This window comes from Lactuca serriola, chromosome 9 (genome assembly GCF_051521515.1).
Source record: "Lactuca serriola cultivar US96UC23 chromosome 9, Lser_US96UC23_V15, whole genome shotgun sequence".
NCBI classification, from domain to species: domain Eukaryota; kingdom Viridiplantae; phylum Streptophyta; class Magnoliopsida; order Asterales; family Asteraceae; genus Lactuca; species Lactuca serriola.
Window position 1 is genome coordinate 140633639 of NC_136416.1, and position 21212 is coordinate 140654850.

The 21212-nt window shown below is 36.6% G+C and overlaps 1 protein-coding gene and 1 long non-coding RNA gene across 15 annotated transcripts; one reads left to right on the top strand and one right to left on the bottom strand.

Annotated features, from left to right (window-relative positions):
• The first annotated feature begins 6524 nt into the window (after positions 1 to 6524).
• LOC145076845 (translocon-associated protein subunit alpha-like) lies at positions 6525 to 17910 on the top strand. Of its 14 annotated transcripts, none has more exons than XR_013692826.1 (9): positions 6525 to 7695; positions 7834 to 7939; positions 8042 to 8094; positions 8722 to 8999; positions 10117 to 10299; positions 10382 to 10424; positions 10553 to 10638; positions 14035 to 14162; positions 17616 to 17910. XR_013692826.1 is itself a non-coding variant. In XM_079022644.1 (9 exons), exons 5-9 carry the CDS (start codon positions 10207 to 10209, stop codon positions 11028 to 11030), a joined length of 378 nt encoding a protein of 125 aa, XP_078878770.1. In that variant the 5' UTR covers positions 6525 to 7714; positions 7834 to 7939; positions 8042 to 8094; positions 8722 to 8999; positions 10117 to 10206; the 3' UTR covers positions 11031 to 11184. The 14 variants fall into 14 exon arrangements, 12 of the variants coding, with proteins under 12 accessions (XP_078878770.1, XP_078878771.1, XP_078878773.1 ...); XR_013692825.1 differs by having other exon boundaries at positions 14035 to 14144; XM_079022644.1 differs by lacking the exons at positions 14035 to 14162; positions 17616 to 17910 and adding exons at positions 10774 to 10857; positions 10959 to 11184 and having other exon boundaries at positions 6525 to 7714.
• LOC145076848 (uncharacterized) lies at positions 16664 to 17621 on the bottom strand. Its single transcript, XR_013692829.1, has 3 exons — positions 17387 to 17621; positions 16962 to 17276; positions 16664 to 16809 (listed from the first exon to the last, which is right to left on the bottom strand). It is a non-coding gene; the product is annotated as an uncharacterized LOC145076848 (long non-coding RNA).
• Positions 17911 to 21212: the final 3302 nt, after the last annotated feature.

The following is a 21212-nucleotide window of genomic DNA, read 5'->3' on the forward strand; positions in this document are numbered from 1 at the left end:
ATCGGCACCCCATGCCGAGATACTACTTCTCTCACATACACCTCCGCCAATTTCTCTGCTGAAGAACTCTCACTAATGGCAAGGAAGTAAGCGCTCTTCGTCAGTCTGTCTACAATCACCCAAATTGCATCAACTCCTCTGGCAGTCCTTGGCAATTTGGTGATGAAATCCATAGTGATCTGTTCCCACTTCCACTCGGGAACCTCCAATGGCTGCAACTTGCCATGTGGTCTCTGGTGCTCGGCCTTAACCCTACGGCAGGTTAAGCACCTCTCGACAAACCACGCGACGTCCCTCTTCATGCAGGGCCACCAATATTCTCTCCTCAAATCCAAATACATCTTTGTAGCCCCGGGATGGATCGAGAATTTCGATCGATGTGCCTCCTCCATCAAAGTAGTGCGCGTACCGCCCACAAACGGTACCCAAATCCGACCCTGAAAGGTCATCAACCCTCGATCATCAGTAACGAACTCTGAAACCAAACCAACGACCCGTTCCCTCTTCTGCATCTCCGATTGCATAGCCTCAGACTGTGCCCCACGAATGGCATCCAGTACTGGAGCTATCACGGTCAACCTCAAACATACATTTCGTAGTGGAGTGCTCTCCCCCTTACGGCTCAACGCATCTGCTACCACATTAGCTTTGCCCGGGTGGTACAGGATCTCGCAATCATAATCCTTGACCACATCCAACCACCTCCTCTGACGCATGTTTAGGTTGGGCTGGTCCATCAAGTACTTCAAACTTTTATGGTCAGTGTATATCGTGCAACGAACTCCATACAAGTAATGACGCCAAATCTTGAGGGCGAACACTACTGCCCCCAGCTCTAGATCATGCGTGGGATATCTCGTCTCGTGAGGCTTCAGCTGCCTCGATGCATATGCTATTACATGCCCTCTTTGCATCAGAACTGCACCCAACCCTGAAATAGATGCATCACAATAAACTACAAAATCCTCCATCCCCTCCGGGAGAGCTAACACCGGGGCTTCGCACAATCTCTGGCGAAGTGTCTCAAAAGAGGTCTGCTGCTCGGGTCCCCATGAGAATGCAACCCCCTTTCGGGTCAATCTAGTGAGTGGCACTGCAATTCTGGAGAAGTCCTTAATAAATCTCCGATAGTACCCTGCCAATCCAAGGAAACTCCTGATCTCAGAAGGTGACTTCGGTACCTCCCAACTCATCACCGCCTCAACCTTGGCTGGATCGACCAATATCCCTTCCTGATTAACAACATGCCCTAGGAATTGAACCTCCCGCAACCAGAAGTCACACTTGGAGAACTTTGCATAAAGCTTCTCCGATCTCAACACCCCAAGGACCTCCCTCAAATGTTCCTCATGCTGCTCTCTAGATCTCGAATACACCAAAATATCATCGATAAATACAATCACTGACCGATCCAACATTGGCCTACATACCCTGTTCATGAGATCCATGAATACAGCCGGGGCGTTGGTGAGCCCAAAAGGCATCACCACAAACTCATAATGCCCATATCGCGTCCTGAATGCTGTCTTCTGTACGTCCTCACCCCGCACTTTCACTTGATGATATCCCGACCTCAAGTCGATCTTGGAAAACCAAGATGCTCCCTGCAACTGATCGAACAAATCATCGATCCTCGGTAACGGGTAACGGTTCTTGACCGTCAACTTGTTCAACTCCCGGTAATCAATGCACATCCGGTGTGAACCATCCTTCTTCTTCACGAACATAATAGGTGCTCCCCACGGCGAGCTGCTCGGCCGAATGAATCCCTTTCCCAGCAACTCCTGAAGCTGCGAGGATAACTCTTGCATCTCTGGAGGTGCAAGACGATAAGGCACCTTAGCGACAGGCGCGGCCCCCGGAATCAAATCAATACCAAACTCCACTTGCCTCACAGGAGGTACTCCCGACAGCTCCTCGGGAAAGACATCTGGAAACTCACGCACCACCGGTACCTCCTCAACTGAACTCGGTCTCTCGGAAGTCGCTCGCGTATCCATCACATACGCCACAAAACCCTTACAGCCCTGCTGTAGACACTGCCTCGCTCTGGCGGCCGAACAAAAGGCTGATCCCGAACACGTACCCTCGCCGTACACCGAAAGAACTCCCCCATAGGGTCTCGTATAGTCACCAGTTGACGCTCGCAGTCGATGACTGCGCCGAATCGGCTCAGCCAGTCCATGCCCACAATGACACAGACATCACCCATCGCGATAGGAATTAGGTCAATCGGAAACTCAACCCCAAAAATCTCTAACACACATTCCCGGAAAACCCCCGTGGCACAAATCACTCTATCATCAGCTATGGAAACTCTCAGAGGCCGACTCAATGCCTCACGACTAGCACTGATATGCTGACTAAAGGCCAGAGATACAAAAGACCGACTCGCACCCGAGTCAAATAACACTAAAGCAGGCACAGAATTCACAAGGAAGGTACCTACGCATAACCTAATATAAGCATAATATTTCAACATCAATATAAATACATGAAAGGAAACGTACCAGCCACCACATCGGGCGCAGCGCGGACTTCCTCCGCAGTCAGCTGGAAGGCTCTCCCTCGAGCTCTCGGTGCCTCGATCTTCATAGGCTGACTCTCTGTAGCTCTGATGGCGGCAGGAGCAGATCCCTGAGGTGCTCCGCGCAGCTGCGGACACTCAGCCTTCCGGTGTCCAGTCTGGTCGCAGTGAAAGCACACTGCAAATCCCGTAGTGCGGCCCTTCTGGCTCCCTGGTCTGGGATCAGCAGGCTTGGCCCGCTTGGCGGCCGGCTGCGACTGTGCCGGTCGCCGATCCCTCCCCTGAGACTCCGCCTCTTCCCTGTCCTGAGTCTCAAGCTCGATCTCCCTCTTCCGGGCATTTGCCTGAAGCTCGGCAAATGTCCGGTACGAGGAGTTTGCAGCGAACTCCCGAATATCCCGCCTCAAGACACTCAAGTAGCGGCTCATACGTGCCTGCTCAGTGGGCACGTGCTCAGGGCAGAACATCGCCCTCTCGTGGAACATCCTCGTGATTGCTGTAACAGACTCAGTACCCTGCTTGAGGGTCAGAAACTCCTGTGCTAAACGCTCCCTCTCCACCTGAGGAACGTACTCATCTCGAAACATGGTGGTGAACCTCTCCCAGGTCACCACAGCAAGCTCGACAGGCGTATAATGCGCCGTTGCAAACTTCCACCAGTCCTTCGCTCCCAAGCGAAGCTGGTTCAGCGCGAATCGGACCTTCAAATGCTCAGGAGACGAGCAAGTGAAGAAGCACCCCTCAATATTAGATATCCACCTCATCGCTGCCACCGGACCCGGGGTCCCATCGAACTCTGGTGGTTTTGTGTTGCTGAATTCCCGGAATAGTGACGCGTCCCCACCCTGCGGCCTTGCAGCAGTCACCGCTGCGGTAGCCGCTGCAGTAGCAGCCTCAGTAAGAGCGGCATAACACTCGTCGAACGTCTCGATCAGTGTGGTCTTTATGGACCCAAACATCTCCGGAATCTCTGCCCTGATGGCTGCAGCTACCTCCTCCTGGATGATCCGGCGGATATCCTCCTCACTGGTACCACTGCTCTCGGACGTGAAACGTGTCCTCACCATGATCTACCGCTGAAATACGACATACAATAAATTTAGAATCCCCACGAACACACTCACACTCGTCAACTCTTTCCTCCTTGATTCTTGGCATTCCAAAGATTCTTACTTGAGCTGTACCCCGCTCCGGTGCTTCCAGTAGTACGGGCCCAATACTACTATCCACACCGCACCAGAATACACTCCAAGTCCTCCTTTTCGGATTCCAGGTCTCAAGTACTCTATCATGCGTAAATCACTCTCTAATAGATCTCTCATAAGTCCCTCGCTGCTACCTACTCACTCTCAATTGTCTCATAGCAGCTCACCTCTCCCTAGGCTAAGGCAACACAATCAGGCCAATCTAGTTCTAATAGCAATGCCTAGCCTACTCTAGCATGCAGATACATCATATCAATATTAACATCACATAATGTAATGGTATTTTGGGAAATCACCGTTCGGGCGCGGGCTGATCGTACACACATCTCTTGCTCTGCGTCTTTTCAAAAATCTTTTAATCTTTTGAAATTTATATCTTAAATCCTCAGTTTGAGTTCAAATACGCCCGAAGGTGTACTCGAATTCCTCAAACCAAGGCTCTGATACCAAATTGTAACACCAAGAATTTTAAAAATAATTTTTCGCATTTAATAAAGACAACTTCATTTAATATTCATAACATATATAAATTCCCCAAGATCACATAATATAAAAATCCCGCGTGTGTGCACTGATCAGGTCGGCGCCTTCCCGCGATCCTCACTAGTACCTGAAACAAATAACACCAACACTGTAAGCATAAAGCTTAGTGAGTTCCCCAACATACCATATAACACATATTAGCCACTCGAGGCTATAACTCTGTGGGTCCGTGCACCCATACTCTGTGAACCCTCAGGTTCTAACTCTGTACACAAGCATAGCATAAATCACATAGAAGAATGCAGTGCAACACATAACATACATAGCATACAAATACTCTATCGTATAACTCTGGTTACCTACTCAAGGTAAAGTATAGTGAGAAGACTCACCTCGCGTGTCTCGATATCTCACAACCTGGGAATCCCTCGTGCCCGATTCTCCGAGCTCTAATCCTCCTATAACATCATAATGTCCCTAGTTAACACTTTATATCTCTAATGTTGACTATCCCTAAGAAGTCAACACAGGTCCACTCTGGTCAACGGTCAACGGTCAACTTTGACCGGACTCGGCGAGTGCTAGGGCGACTCGGCGAGTCTAGACGTCCTCACCAATTCTCTAAAATTCCCTTTCTACTCGTCGAGTATCTCCCCTGACTCGACGAGTTCCTCCTGGAAGAATCGCGGGGCCACCCCGACTCAACTCGTCGAGTCTGAAGAACAACTCGACGAGTCCCAGTTAATCTTCAAGTTACTCGCCGAGTCTGTTCATTGGACTCGGCGAGTCCATGCCATGCAACCGCTCAAACTGCTTTCTAAGGTCAGAACTGCTCCGACCATTCATAGGTCTGGCCTTCCTAGACTGATTCATCACGTAAGGTCTTCATTTCGGTGCTCATAATACACCCATGACTCATAATTTACATTTTGACCTAAGGCATAAGGATTCCAATCCAAAACCTCCATTGATTTACAAAATGCTCAAGCATGGGACATTCTGGACTTCCAAAGATCCCAATACAGGGTTCCAATCGTTTGGGGGACTAAGGTAACACTCAATCTAGCCACAAAAGGGTTCAATAAACCCTAAATCCATATACACATCAATCATAGAAGGATGCAATTCGAAATATTACCTGTATAATGTGCTCTCTGTGTCCCCAATTCTCAGAACGTGGCTTCCCTTGTTGTTCCCTTAGCCAATCCTCCTCTTCCTTGCAAAACAACACTTCCAAAATTAACAATGGTCTTCTACCTTGCTCCAGATGCTCACAAACGAATTTGGGTTTCTCTCAGAGGACTAGGGTGAACAATGACGGCCATAAAGTCCCTCATATACGTCCCAAACCTGAACGGTTAGGGTTTTCGCTAAACAGCACGGACTCGCCGAGTCCATATCCGGACTCGTCGAGTCCAGTCGCGAACCCGCGGCCAGATCCGCGATCCTACTCGGCGAGTCTGAGCTCCAACTCGCCGAGTCCCCTCTTAAAACACCCAAAAATCATAAATATAACGATACCTGAAATTCCGGGCTGTTACACTTCGCCTGTCTTCTCCTTCGTTTCCTGTTATGAAATGTCAGGGGTGATGGTCAATTCCGACGAGAGTTCGAGGCAACAACCCCTTGTTGCTCCACCGTTTTACTTGTCGATCTTAGTCACTGAACTCCCCCTGAAGACTGTTGCAATCGTTGCTGCCTTTCCCCCCTTTCATCCTCCATTTCTTCTTCATTCCCTGGCCTGAACCCACCACCGAAGTGGGTGTTTCCTCAGAGCAAACATCGGAGGCAGCAACCCCTTTTTGATTCCTTCTGAGACAGAAGAAGCGCAGGAGCTGAAGGCGGTGACAGGCTCGAAGATGGTTGAAGCATCGAAGGTGATGGCAATATGGCTGCTCTGTTGCTCCTCTCGGCTGCTTTCCCCTTTTGTTGACGGCTGTGGAGGTGGGTAGCACACGAAGTGAACGTAGGGTGTTTGGGCTATTTGATCGACGGGAAAGAAAATGAAGGAGGAAGGGAGTTGCAGAGGTGGGGGCAGCCACCAGTTCTTCTTCCCTTGCTGGTGGTATCCAAGAACGAGAGAGAGAGAGACCCATTTTTATATTTAATAATAATAATAATTTTAAAAAGAGAAAGAAAAATGAAAAATAAATTCATTAAGGGTATAATAGTCTTTTTAGTTTGGACAGGGACCAAAATTGCATGTAAACCAGCCCAAAAGGACCACCAATCCAAAAAAGTCGAGTTTTGGACTAAAACCCAAAAAAATGAATACACAGCAACTTTTTTCAATTTTGTCTTTAACGAATATGGTGGTGAGCACCTTGGCTGCCTGCTTCATGGAGGTGCTTGCCTGTTTCACCAAAATGCTTGCTTGCTTATTATCATAACTAGTCTTATCCAATTGGAAGTCGGTCACCGCCTTACAAACTCCTGGGACGTAAGCTTCTCGCCACCGAGATGCTTCATTGACGTCTTCTGCCACTCCAGCTTTCCTTGATGAGACGTGTTTGTATCTCCTATTCATCTATCTCTTCACGTAATTGCTTCCCTCCTACCTGGCTTTACACGCCGCTATTGGTTTTACCAAATATAAATTTTAATTTCGACCAATAAGTTGATTAATTTGAAGCCCTAGGTTTTATTTCACCATCGATTTATGAATCCCTAAATCGATTTGTGAAGTGTTTAATCAAAGTTATCCATCTGCATGTATATTGAATCCCTAGAATCTAGATCGAGCTGTGCAATCTCCAACTACAAGTCACCAACTATTTTAAGCCAATAAGAAACCAATCTCTTTCCCATGTTTATTCTTTCCAATCCTTCGTCTCCTGTTTGTCGTATTGCTCTTCTTTGCTTCGTCAATCATACAACTCGCCACCTGCTGCTTTGTTTGAAGTGCCCATATCTCCAGCTCTCCGCCTCCTGCTTATATGACTGATGATTCATTGCTTATTAACTGACATCCTCTTTTATGAAAAATCCCTAATTTAATTGCCTGCTTAGTCACAATCCTTCTTCTCTTTTACAGCCACCTCTTGCTTAGTTTTGTGGGTTCAACTTGCCGCCTCCTGCTTCTTTTATCTCTATCCTAATTTTGGTAACAACTGCCTCCCACTGCCGGTATACCATAGCTCCCCTCTCGTTCACATGGTTAAAGACGTTTACAAGATAGGATGATAAAGAGTAATTCCTTTTTCCGCCTCCGCTTCCCATGTTTAGGTTCTTTCTCTCCCTTCTTTGTTGCGGTTTATTTAGAAGCGTGTGTGAGTTATTTCGATTTTTTAAATCTTTCTTAGCCCTAAACCCACCATTGCCACCCCTATTTCGTATCACTTTCACCCTAAAATCGACGAACATCTATCAGTGCTTGCCACTGCTCCCTCTCTATCTCTCATCATTTGCATTTGGGTGCCAGATTTTCAACGACTTCTAACTTGATGGTGTTAGAATCCAATTTGCCATTTATTGTTTCTGGTGGGAAAAAGTTTCTTTGGTGATAGTATTTCTACTCAAATTCTTAATATCTTAATTTTCAGCAATTAATTTTCTACTCAAATTCTTAATTTTCAGCTATTAATCAACTATTTGTTACATCTTGCTCATCATTTTCAGGAAGGTTGGATGATGAACAGCCTGCAAAACATAAAAATAGGGAATGATTTGGAAACACTTTGCTTGAGACAACAAGTCTAGGAGCTATTAACCCATTCAAAAAAAGGTATTTAGATTTGCTTGTAGTTCTATTGATTTTAATATATCAATTTTGTAAAAATTTATTTTGATTCGAGTATGTCATGTAATTCTAATAATTTGATGACAGGGAAATGACACACAACATGACAACAGAGCTCGGAGGTATACATTAGTTTGAAGGTATGTTCTGTGGACAAATTCTGTTAAGTCCCTTACTTGATAGTTGTTATAGATAAATTATTTTTGTTGCTAATTGGTTCATTTTCTTCCGATGATTGTAAGGATAACAAATAGTGGGATTATTTTTGTACTTTGAATTGATTTTTATCTTAAATCTCCTTAGATAATTCAAAGGCTTATAAGAGCTCAAAATTATAATTTTATCCATGTATCAAGTAAGATTTTGGAGAGGATTCTTTTCCATTATTAACTAAAATTACATGAAGTTAAAGTTGGGTCCTCTTCTTTGTACATATAATTTGGATGTTGTCAAAGTAACAATTTTGATACCCTTTTTTGCATTTGAATGCAAGCAATACCAGTATACATCCATTGGTTTGGATTCTATAATACACAAAATTAGTTGTTGCTTTTGCATTTGTTGGCTTTTTCCATAAAAAATAATAAATGCTATTAATAACAATATGCTTTCATTGACCTGTTTATTATAGAAGCATATAGTTTCATTTCTTCCTATTACAGGGTGCGGTTTTGGTTTTGTTTGTAGGGCAAAATTTCAGAAATAACAACTTACTTTCATTCGTTTTGTGTGTATTATACCATTTTGCTTCGAATTATTTCTATCAGAAGTCGATGGAAGGAGGCTATCTCTTAACACCTATTATAGCTCAAACAGAAGCATATGATGTGATTACTTGTTAATGTTACCATAAGAGCGAGAAGTCCTATTTATTTTCATCCTTTAATCAGCCTAAAGGACGGTGGTGTTCCTTTTGACATGTAATTTCATTTTGCAACCTCTTAAGTGGGAGCTGAGATAAAATGATGTGATGAGTCCACCTTGTGGCCGCTTCAGACCAGATAATCCAAACCTGCATATTCTTGCAGATGGCATCTTTATAGAGGTAAGCTTACTTGGAAACGAAATTCCACAAGGAAGATACATATATGTTTCTATTTCTTGGATTTAGCTCTTATGGGTTAAATGCAAAAACTTAACCAATTATAGCATACTACTTTGAATTTTTTTTTTTTGGAAAACATATCACTTTTAGTTTTTTATAAAACAAACCTATTAGAGCTTTGTACTTTGAGTTTTTTTTTAATTAATAAAACTAGCCAATTATAGCATTTGACTTCGAGTTCTTTTGAAAGATAACCAACTATAAAATTGCACTTTTAATTTCTTTGTCAAAAACTAACAAATTATAGCATTGTAATTTGATTTTTTTTTTTTTTTTTGAAAAACTAACCAACTATAACATTGCACATTAACTTTTTTAAATCAACCAATTATTGCATATCACTTTGAGTTTTTTTAAACAAACCAAATATAGCAATATACTTTGTGTTTTTTTTAATAACTAACCGATTATAGCATTACACGTTTATTTTTTCTTAAAACCAACCAAATATAGCATAGAACTTTGGGATTTTTTTTTGGAAAACTAACCACTCGGATCATTGCTCTTTCAGTTTTTTTTTTTCTTTTTCTTTTTTTTTAACCAACCAATTATAGTAATAAACTTTTGAGGTTTTTTTTTTTTTTTTTTTTTTTTTTTTTTTTTTTAATTTACTCATAATAGCAACTTACATTACTTTACTGATTATAGCAAAATATAACAAATCAAGTGTATTGCATATGTTGGTAGCAAAATGTAAGTATGTTGCCATTGTGGGCTATATACTGTAATATCTGTACACTCAATTGTTTTAAGTGAGTATTCGTTTCATGTAATCTATGAAGTTCAACTGAGATCTGTTTATGTTGTATTACCCTTGATGTTTTTTAATCCTAGATTTTGATGCCATTTATCGATTTCTACCGCATGGGTTGAGTTTCTACTGGCTACCAACCTGCTAATTATATAAAAGAAAATCCTAAACTTGAAACCTAATTTCTAGCCATGGCTCTGAATGAGCGGCTTTTGGTTTGTGGATGTTGTTTGTTTGCTAATTTTATTTCATGATATGATTATTCAGGTTGTGCTTGCCATTAATGGTGTTGTTCCCAATTTCTAGGTGTAGTGAGTCAGACTCTGAAGTAGACATTGATTCTGATTTTGTTGCTGAAACTATTTTGGAAGGAAGAGATATTTGGGGCTATTGGTGATGATTTTCAGTACTTTAAAGGTTGAAATTTTAGTCCAGCTTCAGCTGTGGAGACGGTCTGTGTGTTCCCCAACCCCAAGAACCCTTCAAAATGTAAGTTCACTTGGCTTATTTACTCATTACACACAATCATTAATCTTGTGGTTTTATCTTTTTGTTTCTTCATTCGGAGTAGCAGGGGAAGAGACTATGGCTATTAATTGGGATGAAAAACAAGGGTAATATTTTGTTATTTTATGTGTTTTGGCTGCCTTTTGACTTTTTACATATAAATTTCACATTTGTTCTTTCTCTATCAAATCAATGTCAATTAGTTTCCTAACAATCTGATTATGCTGGTGAACAGGGGAACAAAGTGTGAAAGTTCTTTCCATTCATGCCAGCATTCATCTTCCTTATCTTCATATGTCGATGCATAATCTCTCAGCTGTGGTAATCACTATTCATGAGATGTCTTTTTTAGATAGAGGATCAATCTTAATAGTCATTAATAAAGCTGCTAAATTCTTTTTACTTTACTTATTAATAATTTGATGGCATATATTTATCTTTCTATTTTTTGTTAAGTCTTTCAACAATGCATACACTTCTGCTTCAGTTCAACTTCAACCTATTATCCCTTACGCATTTACAGTCAACAAATACTTACGGGTACATTTATCATTTCTAAACATGTTACACACTTATTTCCTGAATTTTTTTTTTATCTTTTTATTTTGGCTTGAGGATTATGTGAATCTTGCCTTATGCAGGCTAGGACTTTGGCAGTTATCCAGAAAAAGACGAAACTGCCCTTCACTTCTTTTACTCTTTTCTTTTGGTAGTTTGACAACAAAATAGTCCCACCATAATATACCCCTTTTTAGTACCTTATTGACCATACACTTCACATAAAGTACAATCATTTTTTTTTTCATGTAATCAAAGTTAATCCTAACAACTCTAATTTAATCGAAATTACAAATTAGTTTTTAACTATATGCCATCTTGAAATATATATTTTTACTGCAAATCTTCAAAAATTATCCAATTCTCGATATGTACTTTTTATTGTTCCTTATTTTAACTTTTTTACAAGATCTTAGACTTTTTACATTGTACTATTTAACTTACCATTTTCGCTTAACCGTGATCGAACTTTGCTTCGGAATCGATTCTCTAGGGCCGTGATTATCACGGTCCTCATCAATTTCCTAGTATATATATGCATTCGGACTGTTCCTTAGGTTTTGAATTTGTTTTCATACCTTGCAAACATGAAAAGATTTTTACCCTTAACCATTCCATTTTCTATTTTATTTCATATTTGTTTAATATTAACCTAATAATATAAAAAGATTTTATTTCCTTAGGTTTTGATTTTGTTTTCATACCTTGCAAACATGAAAAGATTTTTACCCTTAACCATTTCCATTTTCTATTTTATTTCATATTTGTTTAATATTAACCTAATAATATAAAAAGATTTTATTTCCTTAGGTTTTGATTTTGTTTTCATACCTTGCAAACATGAAAAGATTTTTACCCTTGAACATTTCCATTTTCTATTTTATTTCATATTTGTTTAATATTAACCTAATAAAGAATATTATTAAAAATAAAAAATATAGGCCCCTTCATGATCTCTTTCATTAATCTGCTGAACACTCTCCTATGCCTCACAATACTCTCTATCTTGTCTTCTCTCTTCTCATCGGAGACCACTTCTGCAATTGGACCGATGATGAAGCCCACAACAACAACACAAGTAGTAGGTGAGTTTGGTGACACCTACAACACCCTCTAATATTCAAGAGCAAGCCTTCAATTTCTTGCTGTAACAAAGCTTAGATATGGGTTTTTCTTCAGAAACCATCCAAATTCTGACTACCCTCCATCTAGATTCGACTTCTCTCTAGTCAGAAACCTATGATACCCTTCATTGAAACTGATGACGCCCTCCATCTATGGTTACATATGTTAAACATGAATCAGAACCACCACCATCATCCAGAAATCGGTGTATTTTCGAATAGGATTTCGTCGATGTCCGGTGGCTGCCTGGCTGGTGGTGTCGGATGGGTGTATGGTAATGGGAGTGAGAGTGGGTCTCTGTGTCTATAATTCTAATTAAACATTTTTTTAATTATAAATAATAACCCAATAAAAATTTTGAAAAATAAAATATAAAAGGTAATATAGTCTTTTTATGTCTGTGAGGGACGAAAAACGTGAGAAAATAAAACAATATGAACGTCCGAGTGCAAAATAAAAGTTATGAACCAAATGCATAATTTTAACCAAACCACATAGACGATTTCAACAACTTGTTCGATGTTAACTTTTAGTATAAACTAAGATTTTACTCGTGGTAGGTTAGGCCGTAATAATAATAATAATAAATCAAGGTTTTCTACGCTAAAGGAGACTCACAAGAAAAATAATTTAAGTCTCGCTATGGTAGGAATGTGAGCTTCTAGATCTGGATTTTTGTTTTTTTATTTTTATTTTTGTTTTTATTTATTTATTTTGTAAATTTAAGCTTTTAATATGGATGGATTGTTGACGGTGTTCGTCTATGGTAGAAGTACGTGATATTGGTGTTAGATTTGATTTCATATTTCTTACTAGGGTTTGGTGGTGGCTTTTAGGTTTCGATAGATTATTTTATAGTTAATTGTAGGTTAGTAGTGTCCGGTGGTGGTTGACAGTGGCCGGTGGTGTCGGATGGGTGTCTCATAATGGAAGTGAGAGTGAGTCTATATGTCTATAATTCAATTAAATATTTTTTTATTATAAATAATAACCCAATAAAAATTTTGAAAAAGAAAATATAAAGGGTAATATAGTCTTTTTATGTTTGTGAGTGACAAAAAACGCGAGAAAATGACACAATAGAAACGATCCGAGTGTAAAATAAAAGTTAGGGACCAAATTCATAATTTTAACCAAAGCAAATGGACGATTTCAACAACTTGTTCTATGTTAACTTTTAGTATAAACTAAGATTTTATTTGCCGTGCGTTAGGCGGTAATAATAATAATAATAATAATAATAATAATAATAATAATAATATAAAATAAAAAACCTGGGGCTTTCTACGCTAAAGGAGGTTGACAAGAAAATTAATTTAAATCTTGCGATTGTGGGAATTTGAGCTTTTAGATCTGGATTTTTGTTTTTTTTTTTGTTTTTTTTTGGTAAATTTAAGTTTCAATATGGGTGGATTGTTGACGGTGGTCGTCTATGGCAAAAGTAGGAGGTAGTGGTGTTCATGGACGGATCTTTTATACGGTTAGGAGGGCTGTGCACCCCCCCCCCCCCCCCCCCCCCCTCCATTTTTTTGGTAGAAGTAGCCCTTATACTTTAATTTTATACATAGTAGGTCTAAAAATATAAAATTTTGACTATGACCCCTTTGTTCAGCAATTTATATACAAATTATATTTTCGCCCCCCCTAAAAAAAATCGAAGCTCCGCCACTGGTGGTGTTAGATTTGATATCATATTTCTTACGTGGGTATGGTTAGGGGTGAACACAGTGTTGTTCGGTGCGGTTTTTGGACCAAACCAAACCGTAAACCGCAAGTTGCGGTTTTTTATAGGGAAAAAATTGATACGTGCGGTTTTGCATGCGGTTTTTCGGTTATTTTGGTGCGGTTCAGTTTTTAACCGAAAAATAATTTTGTCTGGTTATACGGTTAAAATTGTATGGTTTTTCTGTTTTGTTATTTGGCTTTTGAAAATTAATAAAACTTACTCAAAACAAGTTCCTTATCAAACTTAATGAGCAATTTAAAATGAACCGGTCATAAAATAAACTAAACTTTTTTTTTTTTGCCAAGAAGCCGATCTAGCTCAGCACCAAAAAATCAAGCATCAAGAAATGAAGTAAACTCTAAGGTCCCGTTTGATAGTTGCTGATAGAGAAAGTGCTAACTGGGAAAACTCTGTCTTGGTAAGAAATTATGACCGGGTAAGAAACCATATTGTTTGATTGTACATCTGACTGAATGTGCTGAATCATGGAAAATGACCATTTTACCCTATTTCTCTGTACCGAAGATTTATAAAAACATACAAATTCTCATACAAAATGTTAATTACACAAAAATCCTTTAAAAATCCAAATCCTCAATTACACTAAAGTCCAAACACTAGCAAACCTGTACAAAAAACCACTTATCTTAAATATAATGAATGCAAAAACAATAACTAAAATACTTTTCATCTACATTTTATACCATAAATTCACACTTCAAATACAAACCCCCACATCAATATACCCTGGAATCACCAATTCTGGAGATGTCTTTAATTTCATTGGGGAGAACAACCTTGATCAAAATCATCAGAAAATGAATCTACACATTCTTCCATAGCTATAATCACTTCAAAATTGCATCCCTTTTAACTCTTCCTTTCTCACTATCAATCATCCTTTTATTATCTTTTTCACCTGATTTCATCTCCTTCCAACAAACAATCCATTTCCGCCTTCAGTCCCTATTTGATGCCATTGAAATCCTAATTTCATCTCAATTCTTCTCCACTTTCTACCTCAAACTCTCCTAAACTATAACCTTAGCAATACTACACCTCCCTTTATCAGCAAAAATCAACAAAAATATGAACTTATCAACAAAAATCAAAAAAATCAGGCCTGAATAAATTCATGTGTTCATGTATGTGTGATCAGATATGTATTGTGTTCATGTATGAATAAATTCAATGATAAAATCAACAAATGAACATTCAACAGTAAAAATCACTTGAAAAATCGAAACTTTCAACAGCTAACTCAGCAAAGGAGCGTAACAACACCAAAAACTGAAACTTAAAAATCAAAACTTGTAGAGAAAGAGTGGATCCAAGATGGCAAAAATAAGAACTTTTAGAGATAAAATCGAAACATGAAAACAGAAACGTACCAAATGAGATGGGGGAAGGAGCTTCAATCGGTGGGTTGAAGAAAAAGAATGGAGTCGACTTTGCTTGGTTGGTGCTAGAGAAGAAAGCAGCCGCTGAAAGAGGATAAGAAGGGGAGTCGCTGGAAGATACGTTAAGCAAGGGTACCGGTGGAAATCTTTCTATTTTTTCTAAGTCAGATGATTTTCAACTTCTTTCCCAATCAGCTTTTTCTTTCCGAGTCAGACGCACAAAAAATATTTATCAAATAAATATAGCTGACCGAGTCAGCCAAAAAGGTCTGAGCCAACTCGGTCAGACGAGTATCAAACTGGGCCTAAGTTCCCACAAAAACAAGGTGCTGCGAACAATATGAAATTTTAATCAAAATAAGAGGTTGAAGAAAATTGCATCTATAACAAAAAATAAATATGGAAGTAAACAGTGAGATTGAAGCTATACATATCTAAAGTTGAATATATATATATATATATATATATATATATATATATATATATATATATATATATATATAATGTAATAATGATAATTAAATAAATGAATTACAAAGATATTAAAGAAAAAAGTGGTTAACTAAGAATCTGAGGGTAATATGTATACAGTTGTTCAAATTCTTCAATTTTATTTATTACCGTCATCCAATTTTGATTATATATTTCTAAAATTTTAATCTTTTCAAACATAATTCATATATATATATATATATATATATATATATATATATATATATATATATATATATATATATATATATATATATATAGGTTCATGTGAGACGACCTAATTTTGTGAGACCGTGAGACGCAATCCTAGCCACTCACTTATTAGATAAAACAAAAACATTTTTAAAATGCAAAATAATTGAAAATTTTTGAAATTTTTTTTCCAATATTATTTTCGAAATATATATTTTCCAAAAAATAAATAAAAAAAATAACAAAATAAATAAAAAATAAATACAAAAAAAATATTTTTTTAATCTTTTCAAACATAATTCATGATTTTTCAGTGTATATATATATATATATATATATATATATATATATATATAGGGTTAGGTTATTTTGTTTTTACTAACTACTGTGTGCCAGAATGCATAGATCTGGACCATCGGATGGAATATAATCAAAAGTCATGATCTGAGGGTCTATGATAGTAGAATATGATAACATGTACCATATAATCACACAAATTTCAACATAAGGGCATTTTAGTCAATTAACCTATATTAAAAAAGGAAATTTTCAGATTTTTAGGGATGATTAAGTTATTTATTTTTTTAAAATCTGAATATTTTAAATTAATTCAATTTAAAAATCCGATTTTATTCTGTCAGAATGATAGAATGTCAACCATAAATTAGTAAATATATTTTTCGATTTTATTCTGTCAGAATGACAGAATGTCAACCCTAAACTAGTAAATACATTTTGAAAGACTACACAAAATCGATTCTTGAACTAATAATATATCAAAAAATTACATTGTATGATTGTGATTCATTGAATAATAACAAACATTCTGAAAGAATAACAAGTATAATTCTTAAAAAATAACAACATTCTTAAAAAATGAGTGTGATTATTTCTTAATTCATTCTTCAACCCTTTCCCATCAGGTCTTCAAGCCATTCTTGAAGCCATTTCTACCAGAAATTCATTGCCAAGTAATTTGTAGTGATACACTTGTAAAACCTGCACATTAAACATACAAATATTTAACTACAATTCTATCAGAATACAACAAATAATATTCTTACAAAATAAACAATTCTACATGAATATTCTTTAAGAATTTGTATTATCAAGAATATACCCAACAAACAAAATAAGGAACTAGCATCAACCTATTCTGACAGAATAAGGAACTAACATTCTTCGGGTTCCCTGTGTTTCTTCTCGATACGCTCAATGTATTTAAATGCAAATTCTAACATAATAAGGAACAAGCATCAACCTATTGTTATGAAAATGACATCCAACCCCATCTAAATTGAGTTATGTAGTTCTGAAAAGAATAAGGAACAAAGTGAAGTAAAAATATTAAAGATTTGTAACTATTTTTTCATTGAGGCATTTTATCGAACACATGGAGGCCATGCCAGAATGTTGTTTCAAGAAATTACCTGTGATCAGATTAAGCATATCATGCAGGTTAGCGACTGTGTTACAAAAACAGAAACAAAAACAAAATTGTTTATGCAACTTGATTAGATTATGATTTGAAGAATAAAGGAAAACTGAAATCAACGATTGAATCAATTAATCGGACCTTTCGACCAGCACGACCACTTCTCCACAACAGTGTTTTGGAGGTTTTGCAATTAATGCAGAATTTCTCTTCACAACTTACCGATTCCTGAGAAATCAAAACAGAAAGAGAAATAAAACATTAAAGAACTTATCTTCGAGCTTTGAAAATATTAATTAACGATTGACGATCGAGTGTGTATATGTACCATTTCTGTTGTGTTGATTATTGTTTTGTTTTTGGAAATCAGAATCCAAAATCAGATACCTGAACTTGAAATCAGAATCAGAGAGCTTGAAGGACGACTGAGAATTGAAGATGGAAGGGGAAAGAACCCTAACCGAGGACAAGGGTATGTGGATTACCGGACCAGAGAAATATTGATTCCTTGAATATAATACACGATGCAAGAGAGACTAGGTCAAAAAAAATATTGATTTTATTTCCTTAATTGCAGGATTTCTATTGAATGATTCCTTAACTAAAAAGTACAAATGTCCAGAATACCCTTAAATGATTTATTTAATTGTTTATTATTTCTTGAATTCTCATTGGTGCATTTAGGCACACAATACTTGCTAAAAACATTTGAACCTAACTCTCTCTCTCTCTCTCTCTATATATATATATATATATATATATATATATATAGGTTCATGTGAGACGACCTAATTTTGTAAGACCGTGAGACGCAATCCTAGCCACTCACTTATTAGATAAAACAAAAACATTTTTAAAATGCAAAATAATTGAAAATTTTTGAAATTTTTTTTCCAATATTATTTTCGAAATATATATTTTCCAAAAAATAACAAAATAAATAAAAAATAAATACAAAAAAAATATTTTTTTTAACATACTTTAGTAGAATATTTACATATGTGGCAAATGTAGTAGAATATTCTAAACATTCTAAAAATCATATTAGAATATGTAAAGTATAATATTCTATTAGTATATTTCACGTATTTAAAAAAAACGATAATTTATTTTTTTATAGTTAAATAAAGTTCCGAAAATAATAATTAAAAAAAGAAATTTTGAATTTTTCCTTTTATTTTGTATTTTAAAATTATTTTTAGATTTGGTTTTACGGTCTCACAAAATTAGCATGGTCTCAAATGAATATATATATATATATATATATATATATATATGTGTGTGTGTGTGTGTGTGTGTGTGTGTGCGCATGTGTGTGGTACGGTTCGGTTTCTTACGGTTTTTGCAAAACTAAAAACCGCACCTTCAGTTTTTGTTTCAGTTGCAGTTAATGAGGTTTTTTCTGTCTGCGGTTCGGTTTTTGATCATCCCTAGTTTTTAGCCTATGAAAGAAGGGAGAAAATTACTTATTTTAAGCATTTATCCCATAGGTCTTAGCACTTTAAGACCCATGTTTTATCAAATCAACTAGGTATTCTTTCTAAGAGCATGATGTTTGAATAAATTAATCAAAAACAAGTCTTCTTTATGGTCTCCTTGAATATTTTATAAAAATAAGAAACTACTTTTTTTATAAAAACTCTTCTAACTTTTATAACTTATAACACATATAAATTAATATAAGACAACAACCCTTTTTGGTCAAAAAAGATGTACATCACATAATAAATCATACCTTATGATATATATTATGACATGTATTGATATTTAACATTTAAAATTAATATTTCCATGAAATAAATAATTTCAAATTAATTACACGAATTATATTTATTTATCAAGGATCAAATTCTTATAAATAATATTTTTTTCATCAAGTTGCTGTAAATACGACCCTTTAGTTACTTTCATCTTACACATAAATATAAAGTATTTAAATGATTAAATTCTATGTGTGATTATTATTACTGTTTAAGATATATGTTTTAGATTAAATAATATGACATCATTCTACTTGATTTAGTCTTGTCTGTATTTTATCATACTTTTAATATATTGGGCAGAAAAAGGTTGTTAAAGATGAAACAATAAGGTGAGGTCGTAATCATTAAGGTACTATTATACCAAGGGTGACTAGTCATCTAACAGAATATAGATGATGACAACTGACTATTCTAGACATTCTTGTGGAACATTGGTAGGTTCACAACATGTAGGTGTTAATGAACTATGCGTTCATTCGGTGTACTCTATCCACCAATGGTTGCCTTATTGACATATATTGATATGGAATCCCCAAAGCAGTATCATCTACTTGGTACTTACAGTGATCCTTTAGGATAGGTCCATTGAGATCATCATTTTAGGATCAGGGAATGAAAATAAAAGGAATAGGTAATCGGGTAATGGTTTGATGTGAAATGTATAATTATAGAATTCAATTATTGTAGGTTCAAAACCATATGTGCTCACGAGGCTCCCAAGCTTGACCTATTCGGTTTATTTCTATTACAGATAGCGGTATGAATGCACAAGAATAATGAGTTTTAAATATGCTGAGAGATTTAAGGAGTTTTTAGGACGTGTTTGCCTCTTCAGTAATGGAGTTTCTTGTTGTTTCTATCATGACAAATATTGCTTATGTAGCCTTTTTCCTTTTGCAGGTGATTGTCTGTTTGGCTCCCCTTTAGCATGCACATTCGCCCAATAAAAGTTGTGTATTGTTGGTTGTGATGGGGTTACCGATGGAGGTGTAGTGTTTGTGTTGTCGGTTGTAAATGGAGTGAATGTTAGGATTAAGCTAATTGGGTTAAATGGTGAGTCTAATAGGGGACGTGAGATTTTTTGTTTTTCTTGCATGTTTAATACATACGGTGTCAATGTTGCTACATAGCCTCTTAGATGCATGATAGTAGATTGGTAGTGTCCTCTTCTAATGCACAAATATGAAGGGACACTGGAAAAAGGTAGACAAATGTTAGGTTAAAAAGCGATACCGATGGATGGACACTAGTATTGCTCTCATTTCCCTAAGTTGGATGTCAATTAGGAGTACTTTTAAATTGCTTAGGGTGAAATTTTTTTAGCCTTACTAATTTACATCGAGGTTCTTATATACAGACAAGAGAGTCTAAGTACTTGCTTTTTTAACCGTTTTATGAAGTTCTCCATAGGTTGAAAGGGTAGTATCCTTCAATATAATAATATTATATTTTTTTGTATTTCGTAAGATTTTGTGTAAGGATATGTACGGATGATTTTTTTGCTATAATATATTGCTTTCTTCGTTTTTCACAGTCGGTTTGCATTCAATAAGGAGAACCGCTTAGTAAGGTATGAGCGTATCGTGTTAAGCCGACATGCTTTAATATTGTCGTATCGTTTTTAGGCGTGTTCGGCAAAACTAGCGTGTAGCGGTTAGTAGGTGCCTAGTAGCGGATAGCAGGTAGCATTTGATTTTGGAGTGTTTTGTTGAAAACTACTCCATGTAGCTTTTCCGGTCACCGAACAATGTTTTTTCTTTTTTACTAGCGTTTTATTAAAAGCTAGAAGCCAGAACCTTCCAAACGTTGCGTGCTGAACACGCCATTTATATATGGGTTTACTTTGTTGAGCTTGACTGCTTTGATATTATAACAAATTCGTAAAATAAGTGTTCAGTTTGAAAAAAAAAATGCAAAATCAAATTTTTATAAAATTTTTGTAGAATTTATCATTTCTAAATTAATGTATTTTAAGGTTGGTATTTTAGATTTCATATTTTTTTAATTAGGGTAATTTGTCATTTTTAACTAATGTTAGTTAACACGTGGTAAATATTTATTTATAAAAGTATAAAAAGATAAGAACAAAAATAGACTAATAATAATATGGTATTATGGTAATTGATTAAACTTTACATTTTAAAATGTTTTATAGAATATAAATTTCAATTTAATAAAATTGTAGAAAACAAAAAATGAAAAAA

Coding starts and splice junctions, on each gene's coding strand:
- LOC145076845 (XM_079022644.1), top strand. CDS start 10,207: ATGATTTTCAGTACTTTAAAGGTTGAAATTTTAGTCCAGCTTCAGCTG. Junction 10,300..10,381: donor CCCCAAGAACCCTTCAAAAT/GTAAGTTCACTT, acceptor CATTCGGAGTAG/CAGGGGAAGAGACTATGGCT. Junction 10,425..10,552: donor AATTGGGATGAAAAACAAGG/GTAATATTTTGT, acceptor GCTGGTGAACAG/GGGAACAAAGTGTGAAAGTT.